The sequence below is a fragment of the Hemiscyllium ocellatum genome, chromosome 12 (assembly GCF_020745735.1).
Source record: "Hemiscyllium ocellatum isolate sHemOce1 chromosome 12, sHemOce1.pat.X.cur, whole genome shotgun sequence".
Taxonomy (NCBI): domain Eukaryota; kingdom Metazoa; phylum Chordata; class Chondrichthyes; order Orectolobiformes; family Hemiscylliidae; genus Hemiscyllium; species Hemiscyllium ocellatum.
In genome coordinates, this window is record NC_083412.1 from 28948627 (window position 1) to 28963675 (window position 15049).

A 15049-nucleotide genomic window follows, 5' to 3' on the forward strand; every position below is an offset into this window, starting at 1 on the left:
CAGTGCAGCCAGAAGTTTCCTCTTGGGGAGTGTGCGAAATATTTCCTCTCTTTACATGTGAATAATGTCACATACGCCAAGTGACGGTAATTTCTAACATAGCAACGATAGCAGTGTCCTTTCCAAAGTCTCCTGCACTCTCATTTTGAAGCAGCAACTGGTGGAAGGTGGGACCCGCCCCAATGTGGAGCGCTGGATCCGATTGGACCTCTGCCCCTTCACTCTGGAGCAGCAGCCAGTCAGCCACCCGCTTTGTGGCCGTTCGGTTCCTCCCCCTCCCCCCAACATCACTCCGGAGCAGCGGCCGGTCGGCCACCCGCTTTGTGGCCGTTCGGTTCCTCACCCTCCCCCCAACATCACTCCGGAGCAGCGGCCGGTCGGCCACCCGCTTTGTGGCTGTTCGGTTCTTCCCCCTCCCCCAACATCACTCCGGAGCAGCGCCCGGTCGGCCACCCGCTTTGTGGCCGTTCGGTTCCTCACCCTCCCCCCAACATCACTCCGGAGCAGCGGCCGGTCGGCCACCCGCTTTGTGGCCGTTCGGTTCCTCCCCCTCCCCCCAACATCACTCCGGAGCAGCGCCCGGTCGGCCACCCGCTTTGTGGCCGTTCGGTTCCTCCCCCTCCCCCAACATCACTCCGGAGCAGCGGCCGGTCGGCCACCCGCTTTGTGGCCGTTCGGTTCCTCACCCTCCCCCCAACATCACTCCGGAGCAGCGGCCGGTCGGCCACCCGCTTTGTGGTCGTTCGGTTCCTCCCCCTCCCCCAACATCACTCCGGAGCAGCGGCCGGTCGGCCACCCGCTTTGTGGCCGTTCGCTTCCTCCCCCTCCCCCAACATCACTCCGGAGCAGCGGCCGCTCGGCCACCCGCTTTGTGGCCGTTCGGTTCCTCACCCTCCCCCCAACATCACTCCGGAGCAGCGGCAGGTCGGCCACCCGCTTTGTGGCCGTTCGGTTCCTCACCCTCCCCCAACATCACTCCGGAGCAGCGCCCGGTCGGCCACCCGCTTTGTGGCCGTTCGGTTCCTCACCCTCCCCCAACATCACTCCGGAGCAGCGCCCGGTCGGCCACCCGCTTTGTGGCCGTTCGGTTCCTCCCCCTTCCCCAACATCACTCCGGAGCAGCGGCCGGTCGGCCACCCGCTTTGTGGCCGTTCGCTTCCTCCCCCTCCCCCAACATCACTCCGGAGCAGCGGCCGGTCGGCCATCAGCACAGTCGCTTCCTGCGGGAATGACCAAGATGCTGCGGCTCTTGGGCAACCTGATCCGGGCCAGGAACACCGTGAGTCCCGGGGGGAGGGGGAGATGGACAGGGCCCAGCGGCCCGAGAGCGGGCCCTGCCCTCTGGAGCGAGCGGGAGGCAGGGATGGAGGATGGGAGGATGGACCCTGCTGCGGGCGGCGTCTCGGCGTCAAGGTCACGGCAGAGGGAGAGGGAGAGGCCGAGGCCGGGGCCGGGGGCCGGGGGCCGGGGTCCTGTCCTGCTGCACGGCTCCCCCGGGTTTCGATGCCTCGCGCGATGCACCAGGCCCAGGGTTTGGTGGAGAGCGAGGCCTCCGCCGCCGCAACAGGAGGAGGGAGAGAGAGAGGAGAGGAGAGGAGGGGAGGGGAGGGGGGAGGGTGATCCTCTGTGACAGGAAACCCCGAGCCCCCCCCCGCCATTGGGGCAGTTATTGCCCCCCCCCCCCCCCCGTCTGAAGGTTTTCCTCCCGGAGCCGCCGGGTGTTGCCCCGCTCACACTCACCCAGTTTTCCTGCTCAGTTTTACTTTGCCACAGTCTCTCCCCCCCCCCCCCCCCCCCGTTCTCTCTTCCCCCCCAACACTCCCCCCCCCCCCCCCCCAACACTCTCCCCCCCCCCCCCCCCAACACTCCCCCCCCAACACTCCCCCCCCAACACTCCCCCCCCAACACTCCCCCCCAACACTCCCCCACACACCCCCAACACACTCCCCCTCCTCCCCCCTCCCACTCTCCCCCCCATCCCACTCTCCCCCCCCTCCCACTCTCCCCCCCCCCCTCCCACTCTCCCCCCCCCTCCCTCCCACTCTCCCCCCCTCCCACTCTCCCCCCCCCTCCCACTCTCCCCCCCTCCCTCTCTCCCCCCCTTCCCCCCCTCTTCCCCCCCTCTTCCCCCCCCCACTCTCCTCCCCCCCCCCCACTCTCCTCCCCCCCCCCCACTCTCCTCCCCCCTCCCACTCTCCTCCCCCCTCCCACTCTCCTCCCCCCTCCCACTCTCCCCCCCCCCCACTCTCCCCCCCTCCCCACTCTCCCCCCTCCCCACTCTCCCCCCCCCACTCTCCCCCCCCTCCACACACTCCCCCCTCCACACACCCCCCCTCCCCACTCTCCCCCCTCCCCACTCTCCCCCCTCCCCCACTTCCCCCCCTCCCACTTTCCCCCCCCTCCCACTTTCCCCCCCTCCCCCCCCACACTCCCCCCTCCCCCCCCACACACTCCCCCCTCCCCCCCCACACTCCCCCCCCCACACTCCCCCCCCACACTCCCCCCCCCTCCCCTCCCACTCTCCCCCCCCCCTCCCACTCTCCCCCCCCCTCCCCTCCCACTCCCCCCCCCCCTCCCACTCTCCCCCCCTCCCACTCTCCCCCCCCTCCCACTCTCCCCCCCCCCTCCCACTCTCCCCCCCCTCCCCTCCCACTCTCCCCCCCCTCCCCTCCCACTCTCCCCCCCCCTCCCCTCCCACTCTCCCCCCCCTCCCACTCTCCCCCTCCCCTCCCACTCTCCCCCCCCCCCCTCCCACTCTCCCCCCCCCCCTCCCCTCCCACTCTCCCTCCCCCTCACATTCCCACTCTCCCTCCCCCTCCCCTCCCACTCTCCCCCCCCTCCCCTCCCACTCTCCCCCCCCCCCCCTCCCCTCCCACTCTCCCACTCTCCCCTCCCACTCTCCCCCCCCACTCTCCCCCCCCACTCTCCCCCCCACTCTCCCCCCCCCTCCCCCCCCCACTCTCCCCCCCCCTCCCCCCCCACTCTCCCCCCCCCTCCCCCCCCCACTCCCCCCCCCTCCCCCTCCCACTCTCCCCCCCCTCCCCCTCCCACTCTCCCCCCCCTCCCCCTCCCACTCTCCCCCCCTCCCCCTCCCACTCTCTCCCCCCCCTCCCCCTCCCACTCTCCCCCCCTCCCACTCTCCCCCCCCTCCCACTCTCCCCCCCCCTCCCACTCTCCCCCCCCCCTCCCACTCTCCCCCCTCCCTCTCTTCCCCCCCCTTCCCCCCCCCCTCTTCCCCCCCCCCCTCCCCTCCCCCCCCCCCACTCTCCCCCCCTCCCCACTCTCCCCCCCCCCCCCCACTCTCCCCCCCCTCCCCACTCTCCCCCCCTCCCCACTCTCCCCCCCCTCCCCACTCTCCCCCCCCTCCCCACTCTCCCCCCTCCCCACTCTCCCCCCTCCCCACTCTCCCCACTCCCCACTCTCCCCACTCCTCACTCTCCCCCCTCCCCCACTTCCCCCCCCTCCCACTTTCCCCCCCCCCCCCCCCCACACTCCCCCCCCCCCCCCCACACTCCCCCCCCCCCCCCACACTCCCCCCCCCTCCCCTCCCACTCTCCCCTCCCACTCTCCCCCCCCACTCTCCCCCCTCCCCTCCCACTCTCCCCCCTCCCCTCCCACTCCCCCCCCTCCCCTCCCACCCCCCCTCCCACTCCCCCCCTCCCACTCCCCCCCCCCCTCCCACCCCCCCCCTCCCACTCCCCCCCCTCCCACTCCCCCCCCTCCCACTCCCCCCCCTCCCACTCCCCCCCCCTCCCACTCCCCCCCCTCCCACTCCCCCCCCCTCCCACTCCCCCCCTCCCACTCCCCCCCTCCCACTCCCCCCCTCCCACTCCCCCCCCCCCCTCCCACTCCCCCCCCCCCTCCCACTCCCCCCCCCTCCCACTTTCCCCCCCCCTCCCACTTTCCCCCCCCTCCCACTTCCCCCCCCCCTCCCACTTCCCCCCCCCTCCCACTTTCCCCCCCCCTCCCACTTTCCCCCCCTCCCACTTCCCCCCCCCCTCCCACTTTCCCCCCCCCTCCCACTTTCCCCCCCCCTCCCACTTTCCCCCCCCTCCCACTTTCCCCCCCCTCCCACTTTCCCCCCCCTCCCACTTTCCCCCCCCTCCCACTTTCTCCCCCCCTCCCACTTTCTCCCCCCCTCCCACTTTCTCCCCCCCTCCCACTTTCTCCCCCCCTCCCACTTTCTCCCCCCCTCCCACTTTCTCCCCCCCCTCCCACTTTCTCCCCCCCTCCCACTTTCTCCCCCCCTCCCACTTTCTCCCCCCCTCCCACTTTCTCCCCCCCTCCCACTTTCTCCCCCCCCTCCCACTTTCCCCCCCCTCCCACTTCCCCCCCTCCCATTTTCCCCCCCCCTCCCACTCTCCCCCCTCCCCTCCCCTCCCCTCCCACTCTCCCTCCCCTCCCACTCTCCCCCCTTCCCTCCCACTCTCCCCCCCTCCCCTCCCACTCTCCCCCCCTCCCCTCCCACTCTCCTCCCCCCTCCCACTCTCCTCCCCCCTCCCACTCTCCTCCCCCCTCCCACTCTCCTCCCCCCCCACTCTCCTCCAACACTCTCTTCCCCCCCACACCCCCAACACCCCTCGACTCCCCCCTCCCTTCCTCCCCCCCTTCTCCTCCTCCCCCAACCTGACCCCCCCTCCCCCCAAACACTCCCTCCCCACCCTCGTCTAGCCCCTCCCAACCCCCCGTGTTGTATAGTCATTTTCCATTTCTGCAGAATCCTATTGGGTTTAGTCAAGTGTCACCAGTCCTGCACCTACTGTTCCCTGTCAAATTTAAATGTACGTGGATATTGTGGCATGATGGCCTTGTGGAAAGGAAAAGGCAATTTGAATTAAATTTATTTAAGAAGCCAAGTAAGTGCTATTAACTGTCCCTTCCTGCAGGTTTCTGTGAAAATGCAACCTGTTGGGTTTTTATGTCATAGTATCCCTACAGTGCAGAAAGAAGCCATCTAGCACACTGTCCCTCTGTTGAGCATTCCACACCAACTCCATATTTACGTGACGTATTCACCTAGCCTGTACAATCCTGGGCACTGAAGTTAATTCAGCATGGCCAATCCACCTAACCTGCACTTTTTGGACTATGGGAGGCAAGCCATGATGCAGATTTCGGGAGAGCATGCAAACTCCACACTGACAGTCACCCAAGGCTGGAAATGAACTAGCGTTCTTGGTGCTGTGAGGCAGCTGTGCTTGTTGCTGGGCCACCATGTCACCTTCAGTCCTCTAGAATATATATATACATTTGGGATTGGATTTCAGCTTTTCTTAAAAGTAGCCCTTCCCTGTAATTTTGTTCTATATTTCTATTATTCAGATGGTTTCTGGTACACCTCAGCACCATAATGATTTTGAGTGTTTTTATTGACCATTAGAATTGTTTATGAATTTATTTACAATTAGGATTATCCTTCATAGAACATGAACGTTGCAGCACAGTACAGGCCCTTCAGCCCTCGTTGTTGCGTCGACCTGTGAAACCATTTATCCTTCACTATTCCATTTTCCTCCATATGTTTATCCAATGACCTTTTAAATGCCCTTAAAATTGGTGAGTCTACTATTGTTGTAGGCAGGGTGTTCCACACTGTACTATTCTAAGTAAAGAAACTACCTCTGACATCTGTCCTATATCTATCACCCCTCAATTTAAAATTATATGTCCCTGGATGTTCACCATCACCATCCGATGAAAAAGGCTCTCACTGTCCATCCTATCTAACCTTCTGATTATCTTATGTCTCAAGTAAGTCACCTCTCAATCTTTGTCCCTCTAACAAAAACAGCCTCAAGTCCCTCTGCCTTTCCTTATAAGACTTTCTCTCCACATCCTAGTAAATCACCTCTGAACCCTTTCCAACTCTTCCACATCCTCCTTATAATGCAGTGACCAGAACTGCAGTATGCGATACTGCCAAGTATGGCTGCACCAGAGTTTTGTACAGTTGCACCATGACCTCATGGCAATTCATTTTTGTTTTTGTGTGTGTTGTGTCAGTCTTAGTGCAGTTGGAGTTGAAACTAGTTTTGGTTATCTTTTTAGTCATAAGTTCTATATTATGTTGTGAAACTGTAGTGCACAAGGAGTACTTTTAAAAAACAGTGAGCGCCTATGTATTTTATAACTGTTTAATGCCCATTCTTCATAGACAATCTCTTCCTTGTTCTCTAGAATGACAGGAGTAGGATTGGTGGGAAGTGGAAAAAAGCAGACACGGAATTCTATATATGGATCAAATGTGACATGACTTCATGATTATAAACCACTTGTCCTCCGTTATTATTACGGCTGTCTGATATTGCCTGACTCCCTGGCTGAATTCTATTCCCTGTAATTCATTTCTTGCAGAACTATATACACTTGGAGTACTTCTGGTTTTACAATGGAGCTTTGACGGTTAAAGTTTATGTAAATTATAGTAGTCCTCATTAGTAGATGGCTAGTTTGCAGTGCAAAACGACGCCAGCTTGGGTTCCATTCCTGAATCTGCTGAGGTTACCACAAAGGTCCCATCTTCTCACTCTCACTCCTCACCTGAGAAATGGTGAACTCTGGTTCAATCTGTCACTTGTCATCTCTCTCTAATGAGAGAGGGCAGTCCCATGGTCCTCTGGGACAATGGTGACTTTACTTATTAGAAGGAGTTAATTTGCTTAAAATATTTCAGGAGATTGTACTGGTTTTGTTTATTTAATTAAGGGGCTTTATTATGGAGTGACTTTGATCTGTAACCTTACAGTGAGAACTGGTCTCGCAGAGACTAATAAAATCAATCTCTTCTAGCTGTCTGGCTAAAGTGTATTGTTTGAATGAAAACAGTTACCTTTGTGCAACTGACCATAATCATTACATTCAAAGTGAAGGTTTTTTTAGCTCTGCAACTAATCTGGCACATTCTGCATGTTTGGATTGTACCCCTTTGGTTGTCTCGTGTGCGCTAAAACAGGTTGATTTGGAAGAATCACAGTCAGTGAATGGTGCTCTTGAATGAAGATGGAATTGGAGCTGTAATCGACTCCTGATATGCGCTGAATCTGAATATAGGAGGACATTATGTGGTTATGAGAAATTTGTAAGCTGCTGCTTTCTACAGCACTGAGCCTCTGCACCTTGAACATGAATATTTAGGTATTGCACCATTGACTTTACAAGATCCAGGTTTGCCAAATGTTTTGTACACAGGACTGAGGCATTGTTTCTGTTGAATGTCAGGCATGTAGAGGCCCCTCAGATATTCATATATTATAGTTCTGTGTTTTGAGGGTGACCTTGAATCACTTAAAGCCTGCATGACTGCCAGGCTGGTTTGCTGGTACTAAGAGTGAAGGTTAATTTTGTCCATTTAAATAACACAAAAACAATGATGCTTTTACAAGGCTCCATATTCTTGTAGAGAGTTTGAGTCTTTTGCTCATAAGTGCCATGGTTCCATTTAGTTTTTTTGTCTGCTATCAGTCAGCCACAGGGCAGGCAAGAGAGAATCTCTACATTGGATTTGCATGTGTGTAGATTTTTGTTCAAAACTGGCTATGGATATATTAATTATTAATTTTATATTAGCAGTAAAATTCTGTTTGCATGTTTTCATCATTTTTTGCTCAGACCAACAGATCTCTGCAAAAAATTATAAATGGTAAATTAAATGCCTAAAAAGCAAAGTCACGTGGATATAATTCTAGAGAATGTTCCAAGGAAATAAGTCTTATTCTATGGAAGTCTTGCATGAACTTTGCTTCTCTTCCATTTTCCAGCTTCAACAATATGGTGCCCAGAGCTTTCTGAAATGGTGGGTGGTTTTTGTGGGGTGTGACGATCACACAGATGACCACATTGTTTCTATTTTATGTTGGGAAAGAGCACAGGGGCAACGTGGTGGCTAGGTTGTTAGCACTGACCTCATAGCGGCAGGGACCCAGGTTCGATTCTACCCTCGGATGCCTGTGTGGAGTTTGCATGTTCACCTCATGTTTGTGGGCTTCCTCTGAGTGCTCCTCCCACAGTCCAGCGATTGTGCAGGTTAAGTGGATTGGCCATGCAAATGGAGGGTTACAAGGATAGGGTAGGGGCATGGATCTGGGTGAGATGCTGTTTAGAGGGGTGGTGTGGACTTGGACTGAATGACCTGCTTCCATACTGTAGGGATTCGGCGAAGTGAGATTGACTAACCCTTTGCCATTCTCGTTGATCCCTGAATAAAACTGCGTCCTTTTTGATCTTCTTTTCGTTTTTGCTCATAAGTGCCATGGTTCCATTTAGTGTCCTTGAGTGACTTTCAGTACCAACAGAGTTTGCAAACCTATCCGTGGTACACACTAAAAGAAGAATTGACTTGTACTGTATATCCCTAAAGTGCTTAACTAAAAATATCTCTTCAAATATATTAAAAACGTGCAAGCATTAATAACAAGGGATTCTTTCTCCTTTTACATTTAAAAATAATGTAGTTATAAAATGTGATTTAAACTGCAATCAATTATGGTGCATTCAGCCAAGACATTTAGTAGCTGTTGCAACACACGCTGAACTTGTGCCTAGCTCAAGTGTAACTTAGCTTTCATCTTTTTTGCTTGCAAGTAGCCTGTCTAACAGCATTGGGTAAAAACAATGACCAGATTCTGGATTAGTGGTGCTGGAAGAGCACAGCAGTTCAGGCAGCATCCGAGGAGCAGTAAAATCGATGTTTCGAACAAAAGCCCTTCATCGGGACTAAAGGCAGAGAGCCTGAAGCGTGGAGAGATATGCTAGAGGAGGGTGGGGGTGGGGAGAAAGTAGCATAGAGTACAATAGATGAGTGGGGGAGGGGATGAAGGTGATGGGGCAGGGGGAGGGTGGAGTGGATAGATGGAAAAGAAGATAGGACAAGTCATGGGGACAGTGCTGAGCTGGAAGTTTGGAACTAGGGTGAGGTGGGGGAAGGGGAAATGAGGAAACTGTTGAAGTCCACATTGATGCCCTGGGCTTGAAGTGTTCCGAGGCGGAAGATGAGGCATTCTTCCTCCAGGCGTCTGGTGGTGAGGGAGCGGCGGTGAAGGAGGCCCAGGACCTCCATGTCCTCGGCAGAGTGGGAGGGGGAGTTGAAATGTTGAGTGGTGCGGGTGTCCCGGAGATGTTCCCTAAAGCACTCTGCTATGAGGCATCCAGTCTCCCCAATGTAGAGGAGACCGCATCGGGAGCAACGGATACAATAAATGATATTAGTGGATGCGCAGGTAAAACTTTGATGGATGTGGAAGGCTCCTTTAGGGCCTTGGATGGAGGTGAGGGAGGAGGTGTGGGCGCAGGTTTTGCAGTTCCTGCGGTGGCAGGGGAAGGTGCCAGGATGGGAGGGTGGGTTGTAGGGGGGCGTGGACCTGACCAGTTAGTCACGGAGGGAATGGTCTTTGCGGAAGGTGGAAAGGGGTGGGGAGGGAAATATATCCCTGGTGCTGGGGTCTTTTTGGAGGTGGCGGAAATGTCAGCGGATGATTTGGTTTATGCGCAGGTTGGTAGAGTATAAGCTGAGCACCAGGGGCATTCTGTCCTTGTTACGGTTGATGGGGTGGGGTCTGAGGGTAGAGGTGCAGGATGTGGACGAGATGCGTTAGAGGGCATCTTTAACCACGTGGGAAGGGAAATTGCGGTCTCTAAAGAAGGAGGCCATCTGGTGTGTTCTGTAGTGGAACTGCTCCTCCTGGGAGTAGATACGGCGGAGGCGGAGGAATTGGGAATACGGGATGGCATTTTTGCAAGGTAGGGTGGGAAGAGGTGTAATCCAGGTAGCTGTGGGAGTCAGTGGATTTGTAAAAAATGTCAGTGTCAAGTCGGTCGTCATTAATGGAGATGGAGATGGAGAGGTCCAGGAAGGGGAGGGAGGTGTCCGAGATGGTCCAGGTAAATTTAAGGTCAGGGTGGAATGTGTTGGTGAAGTTGATGAATTGCTCATCACCTTCAGCGGTGTAGAGGTCAGTGCGCCAGACTACCACTGTGCCCCCTTTATCTGCTGGCTTGATAGTGAGGTTGGGATTGGAGCAGAGGAATTGGAGGGCTGCGCGTTGAGGGTGAGAGGTTGGAGTGGGGGAGGGGGGTAGACAGGTTGAGGCGGTTAGTGCCAGTTAAATCCATTGGGCCAGATTTCCTGAAGAATAACAATCAATGAGATTATCACTCTACTCCTTTAATGTTAAGAAAAAGCTCTGCATTTGTGGCAGGAGATTCTGATCATTTAAATGTCCAACAGTGCAGACAGCCACTTGGACTCCTGTGACGTGGTTAAGTGGATTAGTTGTGTGAAGTTCAGATGCTGGGGAAGAATATTTAGGTTAGGCCGGGGTGAACAGGAGATATCAGGTCTTGCAGGGAGGGAGTTCTGGTTGGGAATGGGGCAGTGAATGTGTAGGGTCCTGGGGAGGCATAAGAGAAGGTGGCATGGTGGGTTTTGGAATGAGGATGTGTTGGTGTTGTGTTAGAATGTGGAGGAAGGCATGATTGGTAACTGATTAACGTGATGTTGACTCATTAGTTACATGATAGTATAGGTTTTAATTATCTAACTATAAACTTATACAGCAGAATCCTCTGAAATCTCTGGTTTTAAATCAATATTTTTAGGCATTGGGGAATTTCCCATCAGAATCTTTTAATATCCCAAGTAATTCCGAGTCTGCCACATCAGGGGTTCTGCAGGGTCCCAATGCACAGCTCCTTATCTGTTCTGGTAAAATGACCCTCTGGCCATTGGAAAATCCCAGCCAATGCTTCTGGAGAATGTATTAACTATTCAATTCTTCAGGACAAGGGACGGCAAATTCAATTTCCAGAAGTAAGGTATTGTAAATGGTGCAAACATAAACTCTGCATGTTGGAACATGTCAGGCAGCATCAGTAGTGAGAAGAACTGAGTTAGTATTTCATCAGAATTAGAACAAGTTGGAGATATAATAAGAGCTGTGAATGCTGGAAATCTGAAGCAAACACCAAAAATGCTGGAGAAATTCAGCAAGTCTGGCAGCATCATTCTCAAGTGAGAAGGTAACTTTTTTAAAAAAAGGTTTTGCGATTTACGTATGAAAGAACTACAACCAACATGGTCATTCTAACAGATGCCTCACAGCGTCAGAGACTCGTGTTCAATTCCCGCCTCAGGCGACTCTGTATGGAGTTTGCACATTCTCCCCGTGTCTGCGTGGGTTTTCTCCGGTTTCCTCCCACAATCCAAAAATGTGCACGTTAAGTGAATTGGCCGTGCTAAGTTGCCGTAGTGTTAGGTGAAGGGGTAGATGTAGGGGAATGGGTCTGGGTGGGTTGCGCTTCGGCGAGTTGGTGTGGACTTGTTGGGCTGAAGGGCCTGTTTCCACACTAAGTAATCTAATCTAATTTTAACAAATATTCCAGGTCTTTTTTCAATAAACATCTGCTATAAATTCTGTGTCTTACAACCTTATACGCCACAACCATCTGATGAAGGAGCAGCGCTCCAAAAGTTAGTGCTTCCAATTAAACCTGTTGGACAACAACCTGGTGTTGTGATTTTTAACTTTGTACACCTAGTATATGTTTGATCTCCCAGATGTAAATGAGAATGCACCTGATTGGATTCAAGTCAAGCTGCTGTTTCTAATGAACCAATCAAAAATCTTGGGAAGAGAGAGCTAGATTTTCTGTCACTCACTGTCTAGAAACACACAAACAGAAGCAGCTTGTCCTACATTAATTCCCTGGCACGTTTTCGTCAAGGTCCCAAGCAACTGTCCCATGGGTTTGAAGTGCTTGAGATTGTTCGCTGCCCCTTATCATATGACCTTTCAGACCTCCTCTTCAACCTGCAAGCAACGCAGTAGGCAGGCGGTTGTGATGCAATAGTAATGTCTAAGTCAGGATGCCTGACTACTCCAGAATGTGTAATCACATCTCTGAACAGGTCATTTACAAAATATTAGAAAATAAGTTGCTCCCTATTAGAAAAAAAACTCCATTCACTGAACTTGAGCCAGATTTTGAACTTTTTGGCAGACATGTGCTCTCTCTCCCTCTACCATTCTGAATTTTCTCCCATTCTGTATTCCCTTGCTTTGTTTGCCCTACTCAAATGCATAACCTCATTCTCTTTGGGATTGACTTCCATTTGCCCATTGACCAAATTATTGACATCATTCTATCGTCAACAACCATCTCTCGATAATTAACTATCTGGTTAATTTTTGTCTGCTGATTTCCTAAATGTCCTTCCCACATTTACAGCTACAAACATCAAGAAACCTAACATTGAACCTTGTGGAACCATTGCAAACTGATCTCCGTTTAGAAAAGCATTTGTCAACCCTTATCACTGAGTTAAATTTTAGATTCAGCTTTCCTCGCATTTGTGTGCAATGGCGTCTACTTTTCTTGAACTTGAACAATTAATCCTTGCCAAGACGTCTTAGAGTCATAGAGATGTACAACATGGAAACAGATCCTTTGGTCCAACCCGTCTATGCCGACCAGATACCCTAACCCAATCGAGTCCCACCTGCCAGCACTCGGTCCATATCCCTCCAAACCCTTTCTATTCATATACCCATCCAAATGCCTTTTAAATGCTGCAATTGTACCAGCCTCCACCACTTCCTCTGGCAGCTCAATCCATACACGTACCACCCTCTGCATTAAAAAGTTGCCCCTTAGCTCTGTTTTTATATCTTTCCACCTCTCAACCTAAACCTATGCACCCACCCCTGGGAATATACCATATCTATTTATCTTATCTATGCCCCTTATGATTTTGTAAACCTCTATAAGGTGACCCCTCAACCTCCGACGCTCCAGGGAAAACAGCACAAGCCTGTTCAGCCTCTCCTTGTAGCTCAAATCCTCCAACCCTGGTAACACCCTCGTATATCTTTTCTGAACCCTTTCAAGTTTCACAACATCTTTCCGATAGGAAGGAGACCAGAATTGCACACAATATTCCAATAGTGGCCTAACCAATGTCCTGTACAGCTGCATCATGACCTCCCAACTCCTGTACTCAATACTCTGATCAATAAAAGAAAGCATAACAAACGCCTTCTTCACTATCCTATCTACCTGCGACTCCACTTTCAAGGAGCTATGAACCTGCACTCCAAGGTCTTTTTGTTCAGCAACACTCCCTAGGACCTTCCCATTAAGTGTAGAAGTCCTGCTAAGATTTGCTTTCCCAAAATACAGCACCTCGCATTTATCTGAATTAAACTCCATCTGTCACTTCTCAGCCCATTAGCCCATTTGATCAAAATCCTGTTGTAAGCTGAGATGACCTTTTTCGCTGTCCACTACACCTCCAATTTTGGTGTCATCTGCAAACTTACTAATTGTACCTCTTATGCTCGCATCCAAATCATTTATGTAAATGACAAAAAGTAGAAGATCCAGCACTGATCCTTGTGGCACTCCACTAGTTATAGCCCTCCATTCTGAAAAACAGTCTGTGCAGAACCAACGGTTTTACTGGTCTGTAAGGTTAATCTAAAAACTCTGTTCTGATGGTTTGTGATATCTTTTAAAGCAGAACAGGGAACTCTCCTGATGTCCAGGCTAATTTTCTTCATTGATTCAGCACCCCCAGAAGCAGATTAACAGTTCATCTCTCCTTCAGAGTAATTTGTATATGTTAAACTGATAAAGCACTCCTAATGAAATGTTATGTGTCAGCACTACTATTGGGATTGGAATCTCCTAGTGGGCAATATAATACATTACGTTGTAATAAACTGCAATCCTATTTACCAGTAGTCTTGCTGGAAATGCAAGACCTGAATTTGCCCATCTATAGTTGCTAGTTTAATCTTTCTGATGCACTACTCACCTGTGCACCTCACAATGGGATTTGATTTCTTTGTTCATATTTGGATTTTAGAATTCTGTTTATTTTTCTTTCAGCCTGCAAAAGTTCTAGTAGGATCTCGCAATTATGCAGACTTTGCATCTGAAGCATCCTTTGACATTAAGGTATTAGGTTTTTGTTTTCTTAACTCAACTATAGTTAGTTATGAAATATCGATCCTAGTTCAAGTAAAGCCTTGAGCTTCTTTGTTTGAGCAAATGAGAACGTTAGCAAAAAAGAAGCAACTGCATTTCAAAGCATACCCTTGGAATGTAAAATGAAGATGTAACATCACGTTCGACACGGTTGTACTGTCAGGCGTAAAATAATATGGTTCAAAAGTCCTTACATTTTAAATGGTATACTCATTAATTTTACAAAAAATGTACAAAGAAGTAATTGCATCAGTGGTAACATGCTGTATGGACAGTTGTTTGTATATTCATTTTAGCCTTGGAGAAACATACCTTTAGTTAGACCAGCTGTTACTTTCCTCAATTAAAATAATTTCAACAAACTTTGTTTGGCATTGCACTCCAGAAAATATTCATTAAATGGAACTCAAATTGACTATTTTATTCTGTAATTTTCTTGCACATTTTGTGGGCATGGTGTTATTAAGAACAGAGGTGAAAAATGTGGTGCTGGAAAAACACAGCGGGCCAGGCAGCATCCGAGGAGCAGGAGAATTGACATTTTGGACTGAAGAAGGGCTTATGCCCGAAATGTCGATTCTCCTGCTCCTCGGATGCTGCCTGGCCTGCTGTGTTTTTCCAGCACCACATTTTTCAATTCTGGTACTCCAGTATCTGCAGTCCTCACTTTCTCCCTGTTATTAAGAACAGACAACCCAAAAGAGAGCTCAGAGTGACACCTCATGAATTTATTTAACCTATTAGATATATTCCATTAATACTAATTTTATTCCTTGCCTGATGTGTGGTATAAATGCTGATTTGAAATCGGTTAAACGTTTAAGCACCAATTGACATTCCGATATTACACAGGACATGATTTTGCCCATGCCTTTCCCCTCATTTTCGAATTGCCTGCTTGTTTTCTTCAAGACTTAAAGAGAATGTGTGAAATACAAGGCAAAAGTAATACCTGAGGTGCACATTGTGAAACTTCCTCATGGAGAGCAAGTGTAACATAAGTAGTTAAGAAAGGGGGAGAAAGAGCAATCTGGCAGTATGGAAGTAATTTCTGCACATTCCCAAT

At 51.6% G+C, this 15049-nt stretch overlaps 1 protein-coding gene across 1 annotated transcript in view; it reads left to right on the forward strand.

Annotated features, from left to right (window-relative positions):
• The first annotated feature begins 1151 nt into the window (after positions 1-1151).
• LOC132820999 (pyruvate dehydrogenase E1 component subunit alpha, mitochondrial-like) overlaps positions 1152-15049 on the forward strand; it is a 38873-nt gene continuing 24975 nt past the window's right edge. The window contains exons 1-2 of the mRNA XM_060833460.1: positions 1152-1279; positions 13885-13953. Of these exons, the coding sequence (XP_060689443.1) occupies positions 1229-1279; positions 13885-13953 (120 nt within the window). The 5' untranslated portion in view covers positions 1152-1228. The remainder of the gene's footprint in view (positions 1280-13884; positions 13954-15049) is intronic.